The following is a 21946-nucleotide window of genomic DNA, read 5'->3' on the forward strand; positions in this document are numbered from 1 at the left end:
GTCAACCATTAGGAATCCTACATTTGCCTTTTTTCTGTCTTCCGGTTATTGTGTATGTCACATTATCTCTCCACTAGCCTTGAGGAAGAACAAAACCCCAAAGTAAGATGAGCAGCACCAATTCCTAGAAGGAAAAAACCTCTGTTGCTCAGTCATGGAAGGGTGAGATGTGTACTCTCTGACTCTGCTGCAAACACTGGGTGTTATTTTAGAGAAACCATTAGCCCCAGTCACAGACAACTGTGTGATTAAATTAATTCGTGCTTGTAATGGGCACTTAAATTGTTGGGTGAACATTTATAAATTACTTGAAAATTGGGCTAAGATTTCCAGTTATCTAGTGACTTAGACACCCATTTTAAATAATAAGGTAATGGGAAACGCTTGTCCAAATATTTTGAAAATCCCAGCTGTTACAATGAATACATTACGGAAGCATATACATCGGTGTGTATGTATGGACCAGTCTGACAAATGAAGAACTGTGACTTCAACACCAGGAACTGTATTGAAGCTCCAGTGTAAACAGTTTGGTCTTTCCTTCCTTGTCACAGTGATGTGAAAAAACAATCTGTGCCATTTAAAGCTGTTGTACGTGGCCTGTGACTTGGTTTTGGTTTGCTTTTTCACTTTTTTAAATTAAAATGTTAAAACTTGCAGTGATACATTTATCTTCATGTGAAAGCAGTGAGCAAGCACTTTCACGTGTCATAGTCTTCATCAGATCTTAACAACCTTGGTGGTGCCTGACAAAAGGTATTGTTATCCTAATTTTGTATCTGATTTGAGGAAAAATGAACAGCTGTGTACAATTTATAACAGGTTTTTCCCTTATCATTGTATATTTGAACTCTCAAGATTCTTTCATTACAGTAGAAATAGGAGAACTAGGGTGGTATTAATCAGTTGTATTGTATTTTTTCTTTTCTGTAATGAATGTCATGTGAATTCTTGAGCAAATAAATGGATGCACAAGACAAAGGGTCAGCAGTTATGCATAATGATAACTAAAAGCCAGCTAAATCCACATGTTGCATCATTAATTATCCAGTGATAATTCTTGTAACAAACATGAAGTCAAGATGACTTTCTTGAGCAGCAAGATGAACAGAAGCATTTCATTTTCAACATAGCTGAGGAACAGGAGGACTAGCAGGCGAGACTACTGAGCTAACCGCAGGTGGCAAGTGGTCCTGAGTTCATCTGAAGCCTACCGCCATCGTCATAGAAAGGAACCACTCTTAAGCTTGTGTGGCCAGGCCCTTTGTGCCCTCAGGCTGTTTATTAAAAAAAATAATTAAAAAATCAGGTAACATTCTTTTGCAACGTGTCCAGTGTTTGCAGTTCATATAACATGTTTCTATGCTTATTGTTAAATCCGTGTAGTCATGCACTGGATGGAGTTAGAATAACGTTGCATGCACTGTTTGTTGTACAGTAGTGTTTGGCTGCATGTTGATTGGTTTCTAATTGAATGCAATGAGTTTACTGCATGCAGCTTCAGCAAGTCGCATCTCCCCATGCTGAGTACAACATTATATTGCATGTTGTGTTAATAGCATGTAGATCAGAAGACTGAAATACTTCGTATCAGCAGTGGACCTGAATCCAAATTCTGATCCCAGTCCTCTCCATGAACTTTGTTGGGCTGAACAATTTGAAAGAGATTCCTCTCCAAATTTGAGGCATGAACTTTATTAATAGTGAAAACTAAACCTATTTATGCCAATACCCCAAGCTTCTGGAGGGGAGATGATGGAAATCCAGATTTAGAGCTGGGTTTGAGTCCACTGCTAAACAATATCAATGAAGTTCTGTTGATGTAGTTTTTCTTTCAACCATATCTGTGTTTTTTGCAGAAATTTACTGTCAGGAAGCATCATTCAAAAAAGGATGGAAGACTTGAAAAGGAAGAATGTATCCCCTGTGATATTTGAAGGCGGATAGGTAACGTGTTATCTACAGTGAATTCCGTATTCAGTGTCCTCCTTAACATGCTCACTTCTTTGGAAGGTGAGTGTGGTTCACTCCTGCTTTCTGCTACGTGGACTCTGGATATGGGTAGTGCTTAGGGGCTGGTGCTTAGGCGTTGGCGTACCCGCACCGCAGTCTGGGCACACGGCTGTATGCGGGAAGGGGTGTGAACAAGAACCCTCTTTGCTTGTGCACAGTTACTTCAGGGCCAAAGCTCTGGGAAGCACAAGGTGCTGACTACTGCTTAGGTCACCAGGAAGCAGGATTCCCAAAAGTGGATGGGGACATCCTTATAATTCATACAGCACACCTGTATGTGGGGCAATGACAGCCATAGTGCCTGATATCATCAGAGAATAATTTACACTTGCTAGTTTAGCTGTCATTAATACAGAAATGAGTTAGAATAAATAGGGTTTTGTATGCTTAACGTTGAAAACTTTCATTTTTCAATGTGCTATTAGTAGGGAAGATGTTAGCTAGTGTTTGGATTAATTTGACTAGTATATGGTAATGCAAAGCCTGAGTGAGAATAATTAATTGAGCTCCCCCATTCCACTTGCCTGAGATGGGGAAGGTGGACAGTTGAAAGCCAAAGGGTCAGGGAAGAGTTTTGGGTATAGTTGTACCCTGGGTTTTCAGAAAGCTGGTGACTCCACTTGGTACTGCAGAAGCAGAAGAACTAAGGCAGAGTAGTATTACATGTTTTAAATGCAAATCACAATGAACAGTTAACAACTGCCTAGCACCTTGGAAACAGAGACACTCTCAAATTCTTCTTCTAATAGCACCTAGCAGTTTGATTACACAGAGAAAAGAAGGCATAAGGAATTTGAGTGTTTTTCATATGATATATCCAGTCACACCAGACAGTTTATCACCACTGGACAGTTGGGTTTTGCAAATACAGCTTGTATATTTATAAAATGTCATATATCTTTTGGGGTTATTCAAAAGGGCAGTGTTAGAACTTCAGTCCTCTCATAAGGATGAAGATACCTATCTCCAAAGTCCTGCTTTGGACATGAAACCAATTAGAGGTTAGAAAAAAATATTAGACTAATTTTTTTCATTTTACTTTTTTAAGGTTTCCTATGCCTTCCTTTGAAATACCTGCTGTGGGCTACTTTTTGAGAGATAAGATACTATAGTAAATGACCTAAGGCTGGACCTAGTTTGGAGGTTACTATGATCCTGATTTAGCCACAAAAGACAGCTCTCTCCATCTCCGTGACCACTACTGGAATAAACAGCTAGAGACCAGGCTGAGTGGAAAAAAGCCTGAAGGTCACAAAAGAAGTGAAAGGATTGGAGCTACCTAACAGATCTAAACTTCCAAATACATTTTTCTTTGGTTTTTTGGTATCATTGACCTTGTTCTTGACAGATGGAGGGTTGTGCAGAAGGAAGGCTTTTGTAGGTGTGCATTCAACATCAAGGGTTTGTATAGCCTCACTTTATGTTCATAAAAGCTGTAACCAGTATTTTAAGTGGTTTCCTCTTTGAAAGGTACCCCAAATTTTGGACCAAGATTGTCAGAGTCTAAATAACGGTTAATTGCAGATGTATATGACTGTGTTCTCAGCACTGGAGGAGTAGCTGTATGCCTCTTTGGCATCGCCTGCTGGTGGCACACATTTACCATAGCTATAAGGAAAAAGTGGGTATGTTTGCTCCAGTTTTGCAAAGCACAAATCTGACTGTGTGCATTCAAAGTGAAGAGATATATCTAAATAAGGTGTGCTATTGGATACACAGTTTCACTCTACATTTCTAAAAATAAGACCATTGTTCAGAACTGCTGTATTAGAAGAAGTCATCAGGATCAGGTAGACTTCTCTGTTACTGATGAATGAAACAGCTTCTGAAACTACCTGCATGTTATAAAAGAAGGTACAGATTGTGCTGAAATTGCCTCAAATATTCCTTAAAGTTAGATAATCTATGAATACTAAGAACAGAGCTGTCATTGAGCATACCAATAGATAAAAAGTTTCTTTGGCAGTAAAAGCAAAATAGTCCTCTCTTACTGAATTCTGTTAGCAGATTGATGTAAGTCTCACACTGAAGATGCTGGAGCATAAGAATAACGATTGGATAGATTGCATGCTACTTACCTAATAGCATGCAGTACTTTATGTCTAACAGTTGCCAAGGCCAACGCTTTTACTGTATAAAGTTTATTCAATAAACCAAAAATGAAGTTGGCCAGCTTCTTTTCATTTTCTACTTGTAGATGTTCTACATACGTAAAAACCTCTGTTTCAAGAAACAAAATGAGAAGCTGAGTGGAAGAAAAGGACGAGTCGTCGTCTCCTTGCTCTATGAGTGACAACAGCTCGCGTGCCACATCTGCCGAGGTCGACTTACTCCACAAACCCTTTTTTTCCAGGCTTTCCATCACTTGTGCGGGGAGGAGGGGCTTCCCTTCGGTCAGGCTGCTGTGACAAACGGCATCGCTCAGTCTCTGCGCCACTTCTGGGGGTGCTCCTCGCAGGGGTTCCTCCCAGCACGGTACTCTGAATTCATGGCAGTAGGTGCATCCACGCCACGGAGTTAGCCTCCCCTTCCTATCCACACACTCTGTTCTGTTTTCCTTTGCTACTTCTGCAGCCTTACTTCTTCCAGACGTGGTCAATTTGCCAGTTGGCATTTAAAGTTCTGTAAACAGTAATATACTGGTTTAGCCTTCAGAGCTTGTGAATGTCCCCTGTGCTACTTCAGACAGCACTCACTCATTTTGCCTGTTTTGCAAATGAACAAATAATATTTCAATTATTAAATGGATTTGTAAAAAGGTATTTTTGGTCTCCATTTTTTTTCTTTTTTCAGAAGCAAGTTATTTTTATGTTTGGTATGAATTTTATTTCTCCTCAGCAAATACTGGTACAACACTTGGTAATTATTTATAAATTATTAAAAAAATTGGCAGGAATATAATACTGTTAAGAAATAACTGCGAGCCTTCTGTACAATTCTTCTCGACATGTCATGCTTTCATTTAAAAAGTCCATCTTTCAATGTCTGTTTTTCTAACCTGTGAAGCTCTGTGCTTTGGAGGTGGCAAAGATAAGCTTGGGAACTCTAGGACATTGGAAGATATTAACAACAGAATATTGGTAGGTTTTAGGTCTTATAATGTCTGTTATACAAAACATTTCAGACTAAAAACTAGTTACAGTTTCTCATCTCAATATTTGAGATGGCTATACTTTTTCCAAATATGTTGGGAAAATCTGGGCAATTTGTGTGTGCCTATCATTTCCCTGAAATATGAGTTCTAGAATTCTGTTTTTTAATCAATTGAATCTTATTAATTAAAACCAGCAACAACAAAACCTAGCAGCAGAGCCAAAAGAAAAAATCATTGAAACCACAAGAAGGAAGGGTATTTTCATGTGATGGTGTTTCACAGAGGAAGAGATTTGAGCTTCCTGAATATGCTACTTTATATAACAGTTGGAGTAAAATATGACTAAGACTATGAAAAATGTCAGGGTATTAGCCTTTTTAATGGAACAAAATGGCAATGTAAAATGTCTTTTTTTTTCTGTCTTAGAGAGATGTCAAGTCACTTTAAAGCAGAATAGGTCAGACTTGGAAAATACATATTGGTAATTTTTCACTGGATACATTTGTGTGCTGAAATTATATTCAAAATACACAACATGTTTTGTGCCAAGAAAATGACTTTCTGATGATGGTATGACCATCTGCAAAGCAGAAAATACTCTTGGACAGATTTGGAACTCAGGACGTGGTCCCTACTGCAGACAGCGCAGTAGCTAATTTTACAAGAGATCAAGAGAACTCTACACTGGTATTTATCTGAGCCTAGCTAATGAAACATCATGTGGCTTAGAAAGGTGTAACGTGCATCTATGTCGAATAACTTTCTTATTGGAAAGGAAGCACCCAGCTTTTCCAAACTCTGTGCAACTGTTCAGCCATGCAGGTACGTCCAGAACTTCTGGTTTTGCCTTGCTTAGACAAGCGTTTGCATGCAGAAGTCAGGTAGCGGCACTCTCAACTTAGCAGTGATACTTATTTCTGGGCTTGTTTGGTGGCTTGGGTGTTCGTGCTGAAGAGCGGTTTGCAAATTTGATTTGCTGCAAAAAAAAGCTGATGTCTGCCTTGTGCTGCCTTGCAATGCAAGCTTTCTTTCATCCTAAAGAAAGAAGTCTTTAGGATGTCTTTTTCATATCACCAGGCTATCTGTGTAAAAACAGCTCCCCCCGCCTGCCCCGCAATGTTCTAGAATATTCAGAATAGAGAGATCCAGGAACCTTTGCCTGGAAAAAGTGCATTTCAGTGCAGTGGCAGATCCTCAGCTGTCCTTTTTCCTCCTGTTTTTGTCAGATGCTTATTTAAGACTCCTTGGCTCCCAGGTGGGTAAAGTACTGTGCTTTTTGTTGCAGCTACAAAAAAGAACTGCTGCCAGGCCACTCTGACCTTGCCTAGGCAGAATAGTTCTATGAATATCTTTTCTGAAGTTTCCAGCATTTTCACCAGAAGCATTATTAACTTAAACCCTGCAGTTGCTGAAGTACATTAGTATTTACAGAGTTTCAAACCCCAAAATTAAAATAATTGCCCAATTCAAGTTCAGACGTCCTGCCTGATCTGACATGTATCTCACAAGCTGTCACCTTTCTCAGGTCCTTCCCCCCACTTCCAGTCTTCCTGCAGACTTCGGGAACACCGAGTTATTTTACCAGAAGACAGGTAGCTGGAAAACCTGTAGCGCTTTGTTTCTGAGCGAGAGGATGTGCATCGCAGCTTTTCAGCTGCTCATCGCTTTCCCCACGCCGCCGCGGCAGGGAGTAGGAGCAGTAACCAGGGCTGCCTTGCCAGCCCCCATCCCTGGGCTTCGAGCCTTTTCAGCTGTTGCATTTCCGCTCCTACAGTCAAGTGGCAGTTTCGATCAACAAGGTCCTTGAGTCAGATGGGTCTGTTGAGTAATACGCTTTATGTCTGATTGTCGGGAGCTGGCAGGCAGAAAAGGCAGTAGCAAAACCACTACAAATCTCAGCCCTGAAATAGAAAAATGGAAAGCTTGTAAGTGGTTTTTTGTTGGGTGCAGGGGCCTGAAAATTCGCTTTTCTTCCTACCTACTCCATGTTGTTGCTAGAGAGAGAAGATGGTGGAGGCAAATAGGAAGAGAAAGGAAGTTACAGGCAAATTGATCCCTCAAGCACAGTTAGTATCTCTGAAATACAAATCCTTTTTGTGAGAGGCAAAACCTATGAGGGATCTCAATGCGCTGATCAGGCCACTGGAGGAGGCAAAGAGGATGGAGTGCTGGTGGTGACTTGACTTGCAGCCAAGATGCCCAGGAAGTGCAGGCACACCTGGGGAAGCAAGAGGCGTGGGTCTGAAACACAGCAGTGGGCTGGGGACTGCCACAGGCCTGGACTTCCCACCCCATTGCCTGCAAAGGATTTGGTTCAGTGCAAGAAAGAGATGGGAAATCACGGGGTTTAGCTCAATAGCAAGGCTGAGGGTATGGCTCTGTATAACACAACGTCTGTTTGCTTTTCCCGAGTCCAAGAGCATTTTTGGTGGGGAAGAAGAATATTTCTTTTTCCTGGTTACATTTTCGGGAGTAACCTATGTCTCAGTATCATGATGATCAGTGCATGTGATGCTTGCTGTGCTGTGTTTCTAAGATGCATCAGGTTGTTTTTTAAACCAACCAATTTTTACTTGCTCTATAAGAAAAGTTAGTAACTGCTTTAACTAAAACACTTCTTTAGACTCAATGAAGCATTGTGGTAAATGTGGGAACTACATACAAGGGCTGAGCTGTTAAATGGTGCGCACTCGTAGCTGTGATGGTCTGAGGGCATATGCAAGGCAGGTTTTGTAGCGAGAGGCAATTTTATTACATGACCAGATGTAGTTGGGGAAAAGAAAAAAGTAAAAGACAAGCTGTGGAACAAATAATCTCTCCTCTAGACCCGAAGAAAGGAATGTGTGCCTGAAAGCTTTTTTGACTATCTGTTCCTGTAAGTCTCACACTTTTTCAGAATGACAGGACTTTAAACCTGTTGCAAGGCCTGTTCTACCGCTGCAACCACCCACCCCTGAAAAGTAATAAATTCATGTGATTCCTTCAAGTGATTTGAACTTTGGATTTAGCCCTAGGTAAAAGAACTTCATGCATAACTATATAGTGATTATATAGTTATTGGAACTGGATAAATCTGTGACATTTGCTGAACCATTATATGTTGAATGCTGATACTTATATGACATTTCTCTCCTGACTCATTGCTGATCCTGTGCATTCACCTAATGTGTAGCTGAAATATCATCCTGCACATGGCATAAAATTAAAATAATTCATGTTTTTTTCAAGGTGATGTTTCAAGGTTTTGGTTATTTTGACTGTTCTTTAGCTTGTAGTTCATTGTCTCCCATTCTGTTGTGTTTTTTTTTTTTCTTTTTTTTTCTTTTTCCATAAAATACGTGATATTTGCATACTTTTAGGCCTAAATACAGTGTGCTGTTAGTCTCAATCCATATTCAAAACAGTTAAACAATGTTTGGAGTCACCTTTACGCAGAGCTGTGCAACCCTTCTGTCTTACAGCGTCAATGGGATATGTCTATTATAGCTTTGTAGCTAATGATCACAGGAAGGTCTCTGCGTGCAGCGGAGCAAATTTTAAATACTGACTAGATTGACTATTCAGGTAGCAAGTTCTTAAATACTGAAATGGTCTGTAAGATTTGTTTGTAGCAGTATGATTTCAAGAGTTTTTGTAGTGTACAGTTACTCTCCTGTGAGAGAGTATGAATTCAAATTCATTTTCAACATGTGTTTCTTTCATTCTAGTTGAGTGCCATGGGAAGAATGAAGCCATATTAGAAAACTGAAGCAAAATGTTAATGACATTAATTTTGCTTACAATGTAAAAATACGGTCACAAATAAATTACATTTTATTGAACAAATATCAATTAAAATTATGTACATCATGTGTATTATATGCAATGTGCATATTTCCAGGAATATTTTAGGGATCTGATATTATCTAAAGCCAGGTGGGTTTGCTATGACTGGAAAAATGAGTAGTATAGTAGTGAGAAAAATGATAGTTACTACCCCTTACGTTACACGAAAGGTTTTAAAAAAAAAAAGGTGTGAAGCAATGTTGATTAAAGACATGTCTTATGATTCCTTGTGGCTTAATAAGGTACAAAGATGTGACTTAGAAGAAGGTAGTAAGACAAATATTCTAATTTACGGTGAGAAAAGGTCTTTTTATTAGTGCGAGAAAACATTTTTTATCTTTTGTAGTTGTCAAGATACTCTTCTTCACACTAACATTGACTACTGCCTTCTGCTTCACACTGAAGTAATTGAAATTTGCGTGGCACCTGTTTTAGCCTTGAGAAGAGAGCTAACTGACCCACTAACTATCCTTACATGTGAACAGAAGTACGGTCTGAAGCTGTTCTCTCCCAGTGCATTTCAAGTATAATGAAGAAACCCACACATTCATTTGCCATAAAGCTTTTTTCTGTCTCTTCAGGGAAGCAATCATTCGTGTTTGTGAAGCCGTGCCTGGTGCCAAAGGAGCCTTCAAGAGACGAAAGGTATTTTTCTTTTCTTGTAGTGCAGTTAACTGTATTTTCTTAGTTCAACACAGAGGAGACAAGGCACAGCAGGCAGGTGACTTTAAAGCAGCTTTGAGAATTGCAGATCATTAATCATTTAAAGTACTGGCTGTTTTCACCCACTGTATGTTGCCTCTTGCCCTTTGGTCAGGATCTGCTTTTATACGCATCTAGAAGTATGTGTACATCTAGAAAAAAAGACTGTGGCTTGCCTTTATGTTCCTACTGCAGAAACCCCCTCCTTTTCCTTTTCTTTCTTCTGTAGATTGCAGGTGGAAGGCTTAAAACAAAAAGGGGAGCCTTTTCCTAAAATGCATGAGTAAATTGTGGAAATAGGTGCTGGAAGCTATGGCAAAGGCCAATGTTTGAAAGTGATTAGATCTGTTCTTGAAGCATAGCTCTGCTGGTGACAATTAATGAGATTGGAAAGCACTGATTTCTGGAAATGGAGAGAACATACCAGGTGATCCTCTGTTCCCTATGCTCTTTCCATAAACACCTATGGCCGATACTCAGTGGCCAGCACTGACAGCAGGCCCAGTGCGCGTTGGCGTCACACGGTTATTACCATGCTTTGATTCTTGTGTGATAGGAGTTCGGATCTGCAGGCAGGGAGTGGAGGAAGCCTTGGCTCAGCTCCTACGTTGATGGCTCTCAGCAGTCTTGCACTGCCTGCTCTTCCAGGGGTCTATTAGCAAAGCTGGGATTTAATGCTAGCTCTAAGGGAAGGAGCGTAGAAAGCAATTAATTACAGCCCAGGTGTGTGTTGTTGGGTACAGGAGAATGGGCAGGTGAAGGAAAAGGTCTGTCTGCTTCCCCAGCTGCTCCACCATCTAGGCAGAATCCCAGCAGAAAGGGATGGGATGAAATGCCACTTGTTTGCAATGCAGAATCTTCCCCTGGTAAAATAAGGCATATGTATATGATAAATGTCACAGGTTAACTGGAAATTGTCTCCAGAATCAAGGTTGTGATTCTCCCCTCCTGCCACTAAATTTATCACATTGGTATTTATAAGTTCCCTCGCTTTTGTTTTTAAACCTGAAATAAAGAGGAAAATAACTTTTTCCTTGGAAAGCAAAATGGCACAAAATATAATTGGAAAAGTAGGTTAAACAGAGTCCCAACTGCCCGGTGAAACACCTTGCTGTATTGCTGGTTTTAGAAGCAATATGTTGCTTATTCGTTATTGAAAAGAAATAGTGTTTTTAAAGTAGGTCTACTGGCTGAGAAGAAAATTTTCCCAGCAACAGAATTTCAGATAAACGTTAAAGACAGTTATCTTTTGCCAGTCTGTACTTCATCATGTTTTTACCACTAGTGGCTTATGAGTTTGGTTAAGGTAACATGTACTTCTTGAAGCCAAGTTTTCACACTTTATCCACACTGTGGGTAGGTGATCCTTAGGCATGAGGGTTTAAGGAAAGAAGAGAAACAAAAATATTCAAAAAGGCTTGTTTTAAAGAGAAGTTACTGAAATACTAGCTCTGTAAGATGACAAAGTTAAAATAGCACAGCATAAGTGTTACATACGAGTAGTATGTAGGTAGCTTATTTTTAATCAATTAAACAGCAGGAAAAGAAGGTAAACCTGAACATATGTAAGCTTTAAGGAGTAAAGGAGCACAATTGTGTCCATCCTGCCAGGGACAAAACTTTCTAAGCTTGAAGGCAGCTTAGGACAAACACAGATGCAGTGCCAGAAGAACATTGCCTCCAGTCACAGCTTTGCTTTTATATCCTAATGACCAGCATAAATATTCACCAGTGCAAGCAGAGCAAGTGGAAGGACTTGGTCTGTTACTGCTGGGCAGCCTGGCTGTGTACAGGCTGTGGTTACCTGGATGAGGCTGCTCTCATGCAGCTGCCTGGGTCCCTGGAGCTGTTGAAGGTGAGTGAGAAGTTTGTCAACTTTGCTTTGGCAGCGTAGCTTACACAGCTACAAAAACCTCCTAAGATCTAGTGAAAGGCCTACAAAAGTTATCAATATTGTTACATCCCCTTGATTACATTCCCATGTTTTCTACTTATTCTGTGAGTTAGGAGCGATCTTTAGCTGCATGTTGTACCCCAGCATACACAGGTTTTAGCCTATGGCCGGGCTTCTACCTACAGCTCGGAAATCTACAAGCATAATGACACTGTATATCCCTTTTTGTGAGCATCCCATCGGTATCACTGGAGTCCCACTTTCCATGTGGGAAGGGGGTAGAGCAGTCAGTACATGCAGAGCAAACAACAGATTTCTTTTCAGGAGTTGAAGCTCTTTTTACAGAATGAGAACATGCCATTTTAAGATACTGACTTAAGGCATTCATCTTAGTCTACTCACTTGGTCCCTTGGTGAAGATGGGGCTTTGCTGTCTCACAAAACCCCTATTTTGTTGGGTCAGGAGTGGATGAATACCTGCCTAGCTGCTATTATGATGATGATGATTATTATTAATGAGAAATTATCTCCATAGAAAAACAGCTGTTGCAATGAAATGATCTTTGAAAGGTCAGCAACTCTTTAGAAACCTTTAAGATTACAGCTAACCCTGCATACAATGAAGGTCATCCCAAATAAACAGAGAACAAAAATGTGCTTTTTCCCTCCCCCTCCTCCCCCTTCACAGCAACCAAGCAAAGTTCTTTCTAGCATCTTGGGAAAGAGCAATCTTCAGTTTGCAGGAATGAGCATAATGCTGAATATCTCCACCACCAGCTTAAACCTAATGACTCCGGATACAAAACAGGTGAGTGTAACTGCCATATTAATTTGTGAGGCTTTTGATGAACAGCCTACTGCACCTGCTGCACAATTATTTACTGTCTGCCAAAATACTCAGTTGCTCAAAGTTATTATTCCTCAGTAATGTCTATAAAATGAATGAAAACAGAATATAAAGCATGGTAGGAGTCATAGTTTATGCCAGTATTCAACACAGCTTTGATGAATTATTTTCTTCTTACCATGTTTCAGGTAGCTCAGTTTTGCTCTTAAAAGACCTATGACATGAAATGGCATTTTCTGCTTGTGGGAGTTCTTGTTGGGTACAATTACAAACTTTCAGGATATTAAAAGGGATGTAAATTTGGAGTAAGTAACTAAAGGACAGGATGCACATCCTCAATTTTGTTGTTGGTCTTCACATTTAGAGCCTTAAAGGGCAATCTATTCCTAAGGCACTGCTAAAAATACTGTCTCAGGAATTTTGCAGCGTGGTGAAATGCCAGTCTTTTAGAGAGACGAGGTGCTCTTTTTCAAGCAGCCCATTTCTTCTTCTTCATTGTGCTGAAGGTGCAGACAGACTTTGGAGAATCATTGCAGTGGATTGTGAATGATGTACGAGATGAGAAAAATCCTTGCTCAGGGTATATATGTGAAGAGAAAGCAGACAGACATGCGTAGTCACTGCTGTGCTATTTGCTATTTGTGAGCCACATACTGTGTTAGGGCATGCAACTTTCTGCCTAGATACAGCTAGAGAGGAAAAAAGAAAAATTCCTGCTGTCCTTAAGAGCCTCAGCATTAAAGAATAAGAAAGAATACATACATTGTCTATTAAAAAGCTTGCTGTTTATTATTATGCTTCCATTGATTTATCTTCACCCTTATCCTCATTTAGAAAACATCGTTGTCTTCTTCAGTGAGCACTGAGACTGTGGGAGCAGCATTATGGCTGGTTGCAGTAGTTTGGAGCCTTGTTATGGAATATACACAGCAGTGCTTTTCATGACGGTTGCCCCTAGTCAGAAGCATAGGAACTTGATGTTAATTAAATCTACTAAAAAACTGCCAAACCCTGAAAGTTGCCTTGTCTTCAGCTGACGTCAGAGTAGAAATGGCATTAAACTAATTTATCTCAGGGAAGAATCGTCCCCCAGATGTTTTGCCTTTTCTCTGAGTTGACAAAACTGTTTATCTTTCTCTTGCATCATTCTTTTTGAGATACTAAGTCTGGGTGCTGCAGGCCTGGGAAGCATGTGGTTTCTCAGAGATCCCCAGTCTGACTGTGGTTTCCCTTCTTTCTTGTTTGTGCAAAGCATTTTATTTGAAAATAAGCACGGCCCAGCAGCTTCGCTCTTTGAGACCCAACCCAGGAAGATGGCTGTGCCCTTCTGTAACAGCCTCTTTTTCCCCAGAGGAGCTGGAAGGAAAGAAAAGACAAGACAAGACAGTGTTGTTGCCCCTTGGGGTAGCAGGAAAGCAATTGCATGTATCCCTGCGCAACAGTCTTGTGAACACGTTAAGCAGGGATGAGTTGATTTTGGTTTGTTTATTTGCTTAAAATGTGGAGTTGGGTAGACTGAAATGTTTCTAAACTATGTGCTAACATTAGTGAATCGGTTAATTTTAAGCAATGCAAGGCCTTGGTAATATGCTATGCCTTGTTTCAATATACAAGGGGGGAAATACCCCTGCCTCAAAATAAATTAAACTGTTGAGTTGTGAAATAAAAAAAAAAAAAAAAAAAGTTGTCTGACTTGAACTGATGGTTTGATTTGCAGTTTTCTTAAAATTTGGAAAAACAAGTTTTGAGGCAATCTGAAATACTTTTTTTTTTTTTTTATCATGCTGAACTAAAAGATTGGGTGATTTGCACAATTCAAGACAGTGACAATATTAAATGTGTAACAAATCTTCACTAGTTCACCTCTATTGTTTGGATCGCTTCTTCCTTTTACGAAAAAGAGAAGGAAATCCTCACTGACAAGTAAAGGAACAATGGCTCACCAGTGAACGCTTAAAAATCAACCACATTTTCAGAGGCTGCTGTGTGACAAACAGTAGTATTGAAAATGAAGCACTCTTTACATGAAAGAAGCACAACAGATAGTTGTCGGGTCTCTCTTACTTGGTGAAGCACCAAGAGCCATAGAAACTCATGTCAGGCTTTTTTCTTTCCAAAGAAGATAATTGCTAGTTCAGGCCTTTAAGGTGCCGGATGGGAAAACAGCCCAGAGAATATCTTTTCGTCCTGGTTTTGGCTGGGATAGAGTTAATTTTCTTCCTAGCAGCTGGTATAGTGCTGTGTTTTGGATTTAGGTGAGAATAATACTGATAACACACTGATGTTTTTAGTTGTTGCCAAGCAGTCAGGGACTTTTCAGCTTCTCACACTGCCCTGCCAACGAGAAGGTGGGGGGGTACAAGAAGCTGGGAGGGGACATAGCCAGGGCAGCTGACACAAACTGGCCAAAGGAATACTCCATACTATATGGCGTCATGCTCCGTATGTAACTGGGTGGTGGGCTGGGAGGTGGGTCTGCTCGGGGTCTTGCAGAGCATTGACTTCAGGTGGTGAGAAATTGTGCTGTTCATCACTTGTTTTGTATTATTATCTTCCTTTTTTTGTCCTATTAAATGGTCTTTGTCTCAACCCATGAATTTGTTTTTTGGTTTTTTTCCTCTCTCCTTTTCCATTTTCTCCCCCATTCCACTGGGAGGGGGGGAATGCATGAAAGGCTGTGTGGTTGTTTTAGCTGTCTGCCATGTTAAACCATGACACTTTTTAGTCTCATTTTTTTTCCAAAACAGTTTTCTAAATTATGTGGTACCCACTCCAAAGTGAGCAATTAAGATCCAAATGACTATTATCACATGCTCTGAGGCACTGAATAAGGGGCCTGTCCTATACCAGGTGAATTCCTTGGCATGGTTTCTGTGACTCAAATGATCAAGTGAAATTTTCTTTCAAATGACCTTTTCTTTCTTGGTTGTTACATGATTTCATTATTAAAAGATTTCATAAGTTAAACCTCAGAATAGCAATGGAGCAGAGCTTTTTTCTATGTATTAGAGGTTCAAGACAATTTGTCTCTTCCCAGAAAAATATCATATTAGTTCAAATTGTATATAAGCAAATTTAATTTCAAATGCCCTGGAATATGCTTGAGATTTTGTCCATGATGCCACAGTGCAGCTAGATTCAAAATTCTGTTTGCATATTAGAAACATGTTGGTATTTTAAACATAAAATTACACAGTAGGTATTGGAAACAATGTTGGGATCCTTAGCTGGTATGTAGATTGGCATGATTTCATTGATTTCACCAGAGTGGCATCAGCAGAAAAGTGTTTTGTTGAATACGACCCTTTGCTCCATTCTTCACTATCTGTAATAATGAAAGTGAGCTTTATCAGATTAAAATTTATCCAAAGATACTGTATGACAAATCTATTTGATTTACTAGAGTTCTGAGCACATTTAGCAATTTTGCTGTATCCTGCTAGGTTTTAAAGAACACCTGAATAGATACATTCATCCTAAAGTTTGTTTATATTATGATACTACTCTTTGCACTCCCTGCAGGTGAAACACAGAGGTCATTTTGAACTTGGTTTTGGATTTTCACCCCTGTACGAACCAAAAAAAAAGAAACCAAAAGGGTAAACTGTAAGAAAACCTATTGACTCACACTTATTCTTTCTGATCCATACAGATCATAGCAAATCACCATATGCAATCTATTTCCTTTGCGTCTGGAGGTGATCTGGTAAGCATTTCTTTAAAGCTTTCCCCCCACATAGATATTGCTTTATGAGGACTGTGTGACAAAATTTATTGCATAGTTTACTGAAAGGAAAATATAACCACAATAGCTCCTGTTTCTTGTTTCATAAATTCTTCTTGATTGTTGCCATCAAACTCTTTTTGAGGGAAATGACTGACAAGCAGTCATAAATCCTCCTCTTTGAATGGCTAAAACAAAAAGTATCAAAGGGCTATGAGCATTCATATAACAACTGATAAGCAGGGCTCTGTTTTTTACAGTAATGTAGTATAGTCATATTTTTGAATTTTTGTCCTGACTCTGTTTTATTTTGTACTTTTTACAGTGATAGACTATGTTGCAGTTAGTTATATTTATAACAATGTATGCATTTATTTTTTTTCTTCTTGTCTTTAAGTGTACATTGAGAAGACTGTGCTAAATACTGCCTTCAGGTATATTCACTACACTCATGCAGCGTGAAGACAGGCTTTCAGGAAAAGCCCAGATCTTTCTTACTAGTTTTGCACAGCTTTCAGATACACCAACATACTTGGTTCATTTAAATCAAAGGGCAGACTCCTGCTTGTTGTGCTTTTCCCTGTTTTTATAAGCAGTCCATCCAAAGGCATATTAGATGTGCTTAAAAAGTATTTGTCACCTGGGAAGCAGTGGGAGAGTTCTAAAATAGAGACATTGCTCACCACTTACCTTAGAGGTTTGAAAGCTTTTAAACCTAGATTAATTGAATGAATCTGCCTCTTCCTCCATCATGCGATTATCTGTCATTTATCAGTCATGTACTACAGGTAAGGCAATTTCTAGCCTGCTTAGCGAGTTAATATCCTCAGTTCAACTTGGTTAAGTTGAAGATCCTTGGCTTTTTCTCTGTTCACTTCACTATTCTCAGGAAACATAAGGGCAAACTTCAGTTTGGTTCCAGAAGGGAAAAGGACACCATATCATAATAATTTGGGGAACAAAAAATGGATCAACAGCAGCTTTGAAATACAACAGATTGCAATGAATGCTGTAAATGAACAATTCCTGAAGTGGGCAGAGGAGTGATTAGCACAGTTTTCTGCCTCCGTAAGAAGATTCTTTGCTCCCCATCTGCCATCCCAAATGCTAAGTCCTGGAAACACCATTGCACACTGCCCACTGATAGAGTGATTACCAGGAAAGAAGAGAGAAGAAGCAGTAGAGATTGGATTTGGAGTAAACAAGCTCTTCCAAATGTTATAGAGAGAAAAAAATCATGCTACTGAGTCAGTGAGCTACCAGAGAAATCAAATTGCATGGTGTGAGGGAGCCTACAAGAGGCAGTGAAATTGTAAAGTTGTGTTCCCAATAAGACCACTGCATGGTGATCTCATTCTGGGGGGTGGAGAGGGTAGGTATGAGTATCTAATGATGCTCTACAGGCTTGTCTCAGTAGGCTAGTATCAACTTTAACTAAAAAGCTTTTTCATAAAGCAGGTGGTTCCTTTGTCCTGCATGCAGACAGAAGACAACAAGATGCAAAGATGTAATTTAAGTCACAGCTTTATTAACCTATCTGAGGGTCATCCAGACATAACTTTCATCAGCCCTTAATGATTTCCACTTGGTGGAGGACTGCCACCACCAAATCGTATCCCCCAAACACAGTTGGGCTCCAGCCCATAAGCTCATCCCCTTATATGAGATGATTGAAAATGGATGGAGAAAGGCCATACTGAACTAGGAACCCAGATCTGTGCCCATATTTCTTCAGAAAATACTTCCCTTACTTTGAATTTTGAAGTTTGGTTTATTTAGAAGCAAGGCTGCCCCCACTTTTCACCCCATCCACTTTTCTGCTCTGGATATCTGCCATACATTTGCTCCAGCAATTAGCTTTGCAACTTTCCTCCTACTCCCTAAGCATTAATTACCTTCATCATTCAAAATATATCCACTGGAGAAGTGTTCCACAGTTTTGGAGAACAGCTTGAGTACCGTATATATTTTTGCAATATTCCCCATTGCAATGAGTCAGACAGTTTCTGGCTGTGTCAGTACATAGAAGCTTAAAAATCTCTCCACCAAATCCTTGTACACACCATTTCAGAATCATTTTTAGTTCACTTCCAAGACTGTGTTCTGGATTTGCTTTAGCTCTCTTCAGCCCTTCCTTATGAAACAGTAAATATTTTTCATCCATAGTCATTTCAGGTGGCTGTTTCCAGGCTGCTAGACAAGACGTCTGTTTTTTGGAGATGCCTGCTGAAATTTTAGAGAGGTGGATTTCGTAAGGTCTAATAAGGCAGGTCTCTCAGAGGTCCCTGAAGGCAGCAGTTTTTCAGTTTCAGCCCTGCCTCCAAATTTTGACACTGCAATGGAATTTCTTTAAGGTGAAAATTATAGCTCATTCACACTTGTCTTCAGTCCTTGAATGTCAGGGACCACTTTGCTGCATCAGCCCAGCCCTGTGTAGCCTTTTGATGGGAGTCTTCTAATTCAGCCACCATGAAATGTGCCTGCCTGAGGTCCTTAATGGTTTGTCATGATCAGCTTGAATCTGAGAGCTTTAGATGGAATAAAGAGTAGGTGGTTCCAGTCTCTCACACCCAGGCTAACTATGAGATAGATCTATGATTTACTCAGGAATAAATGTATCCATTATCTATGTTTGTTCCAGTAAATAAAATGATCTGTGGACTGTTTTCTGACCCTAACACTAAATAGCACAGTGCAATTTGCATCCGTACATTCACTCACGTCCCTTCCAGTGGTCTCCCGGATCGATGCCCAGCACGTGCTGGTCCCTTGGAGAGTTTCAGAGCATGGCGAGGGAAACCAGCACAGCCAGGCAAGGGAGAATAGCCATTATTAAACAGCATGCACAACTGTGGGACAGCTCTCAGGCCTTTCCCTTGGCTCTGTTTTATTTGCTGCTTTAGACATAGCCACTTTTCTCGTTCACTTACTTGTTGATATGCATCGTTACTTCCACTCAGGTCATTGCCCAGACACTATGTCACTGGGTGCTTAAGAAATTACAGGACAAAATGCTAGAGCTATCCTCTGCTCTGCTTTTTTTACAGGCCAACCTCATTACTGCTGTGTCTGAGTGCCCTCCAATAGTGCATTAAGTGATGTGGCTACACTTCTGTCACCAGAACCGTGAATGTGCTTCATCTTTTCCCTTGCTCTCTTCTTAGGAAGGAAGTTGTTTATACACACAGTGATTCGTTTTGGGTGGGTGGTGGTGGTGTGTTCTTGCACTAGAGAAAGCTAAGCTAAAGAAGTGTATCTGAATCTAACTGAAGATTGATGTTTGTTGCATCATAACAACATAAAAGTCATTGGTCTTGGATCAGCACCCTGAAAAGGCTTTGGGTAGATTTATGCAACCAGCTACATATACCTCAGTTACAGGTATAGCTACACCTGACCAGCCAGGCATGTCAGGAAATATCGGATCTAACCAGGACTTCCTGATTGCATCCAGGTTGCATCCAGGATATATGGCGTTTTCCAGATGTGCCAGCAGGCCTCACATTTCCTGGAAGCACTGGCCTTTCTGTTTCATCTGCAGAATGATAAAAGCCTGTGCTGCTTCTGCACGGGAGTGTGAGGGTGGCAGGAGAGCAAGCCGAAAATCCCCAAAGAAGATGTCAGCCTGCTCTTGCCAGAAAATCCACCTGGTGTGTGGCAACGGGGATGGCTGGAAGAGAGCATCCTGGCAGACTGCTTGCCACAGCCAAGCAGTGGCCGAGCACCTCCGTGCCATATGGTGTTGAAGTCAATAAAGCCAACACGCCTGCTTGTCACACATGAATTAATGCCACTGCTCAGTATTTCTGGGGAGCAGGGCTGTTACTCCCACTCTTTTTGCCACAGAACCAGTTGATTATTCGTGTTCTGAACCAAAATCTCTGGGTAGTTTGAAGATGAGGACTTGCAATTCTACTCCCTTCTAAATGAGGCCTAATCCAAATCCTAGTAATTTTGTTTAACTGACTTTCAAGGGCCTAGGAAGAGACTTCTAAGTTCTGCTGGAATAGATCACACTCTGGAGAAAGCAAAGTGGTGGGATTAGTACCAAAACCCATAAATGTTTTTATGGGGTTTAAGTAGTATGTAACTGTGGTGCAAAACATGTCATTTGAGACTCTACTCACAGGAATATGCACACTCTGGACTGTGATCTTTTTTTATGATCAGTGCAAAGATTTTTTGCATTCATTGTAGATATCTTAATTTTTTGACAGGATACAACTGACTATGTTGCATATGTAGCTAAGGATCCTGTTAATCGGAGAGGTAAGTTAGAAATATCTATTTGGGATCTTTTTTCCTTTCAGAAACATGACTTATTCATGGTATAATTCAGTCGATTTTTGTTTTTCCCCAGAAAAAAATAAATGCAGACCAATAAAAAGATTGCCTTTGACAGAGTCATGGAAAGATTGTGTAGCAATAAGGAACAGCCATGCAAAAGCTGGTTCTCAAACTTGGAATGGGTCTTGCCTGTAGTTCATCTCCAAATATGACTTGGATTCTCTTAATCTCTTAAATCAAACACTTGCCTTACTTGGCTGAGTGAGCTTCTAGGCAACAGCTAACTCTTACCTACACCCAATCGTTATGTAAGAACTAAACACTCCTCTAATTAAGTCTTCTTATCTATTCCGTCTTCTCAGCACATGCCTAGTTCTTCCTGACAGAATCTGGTTCTTTACCAAATAGTGAGATTTTGAGACACCTTGCTGGAGGCTGTAATCCTCTTTCTCAGTGAAGTTTTATTCAAGGTTGTATTGTTTTATGAACGATTGGTCAGGAACAGGGAACCTCTTGTTGATTGTCTTCAAAGACTAAGATCCAGTTCAGATTCTCAAAAATAAAAGTAAATTATAAAAAGTGTAAATTACAGCCTGAAACAATAGGTACAGAAAACATTCCTGCTTGTAATGCAGAATGCATCACTAGATCTTAATGCTAGGTAAAAAGTATTGTATAATGTACCTGAGAATCTATTTATTATTCATAGATTCATAGAGAAAAAAAGACTAGTTCCAAAAAAAGACTCAAGCACTTCCAACAGGATTTCTGCAGAATTCAGACACTTAACTCCAAAATGCCAACCCTGCAAACCCTGAGCTGCCACAGGCACAAATAATCAACAGCTTCCATATTTTGTCACCTTTAAGGATTTTTAGATACCTCAACAATCTGTTGCGTCCATGTGCAGAGATATCCAGACTTGAGAACTTTACCTCATAAATAATACCTGCAGTAAACATACTAATATGCTGAATACTGAAGAGTGGGAGGTAGGGAAATAGTCCAGTTCCTTGCCATGCCCGTTAGGTTCCAACCTCATGTGTCCGCCCATCAGAAAGGCTCTGGCATCAAACTGTAGGCTGCATGGGGTAGAGCTGCTCTCCACCCCGGCTGCTTTAGCAGTACCCTTCTCCTAAACTGGAGACTGATTTAGTTGTACTGAGAGATCTCAGTGGCCATGCGGTGGATCAGCATTGCAAACCAGATGTTTGCACTGTAGGATTTGGAGAAGCCCTGTACTCTATTTTCTGTTTCTCTGTGAGTGGATTTTATATAAAAACTGTTTCATGGACTGTGTTCCTTAGATATAAGTTGAATGTGTTTAGCCTTAGCTTCCTGTCACTGTTCCTCATTGAGCTAGTTTATACTAGACCAAGGATTCATCTAAACACCTGGTGGTGTCTTTCTGTGGTGTATTTAGTTCAAGTAATTTCTCAGTTTTCTATATGAAAATTTCGACAGAGTGAACTCTGTAGGTCTCCAGCTGCAGTGCACATCCTCCATCCTTCAGATAATTTCTGTTCCTCCTTCTTTCATTTTTCTTCATTGTTCTGAAAA

General features: G+C 40.1%; 1 protein-coding gene across 2 annotated transcripts in view; it reads left to right on the forward strand.

Moving 5' to 3' along the window:
- Positions 1 to 21946, forward strand: part of SHC3 (SHC adaptor protein 3) — a 63961-nt gene that overhangs the window by 24212 nt on the left and 17803 nt on the right. For both annotated transcript variants that reach the window (XM_075739460.1, XM_075739459.1), the window contains 4 exons: positions 9514 to 9577; positions 12217 to 12336; positions 16028 to 16081; positions 20317 to 20368. In XM_075739460.1, the coding sequence (XP_075595575.1) occupies positions 9514 to 9577; positions 12217 to 12336; positions 16028 to 16081; positions 20317 to 20368 (290 nt within the window). The remainder of the gene's footprint in view (positions 1 to 9513; positions 9578 to 12216; positions 12337 to 16027; positions 16082 to 20316; positions 20369 to 21946) is intronic.

Source organism: Balearica regulorum, chromosome Z, assembly GCF_011004875.1.
Source record: "Balearica regulorum gibbericeps isolate bBalReg1 chromosome Z, bBalReg1.pri, whole genome shotgun sequence".
Lineage (NCBI taxonomy): Eukaryota > Metazoa > Chordata > Aves > Gruiformes > Gruidae > Balearica > Balearica regulorum.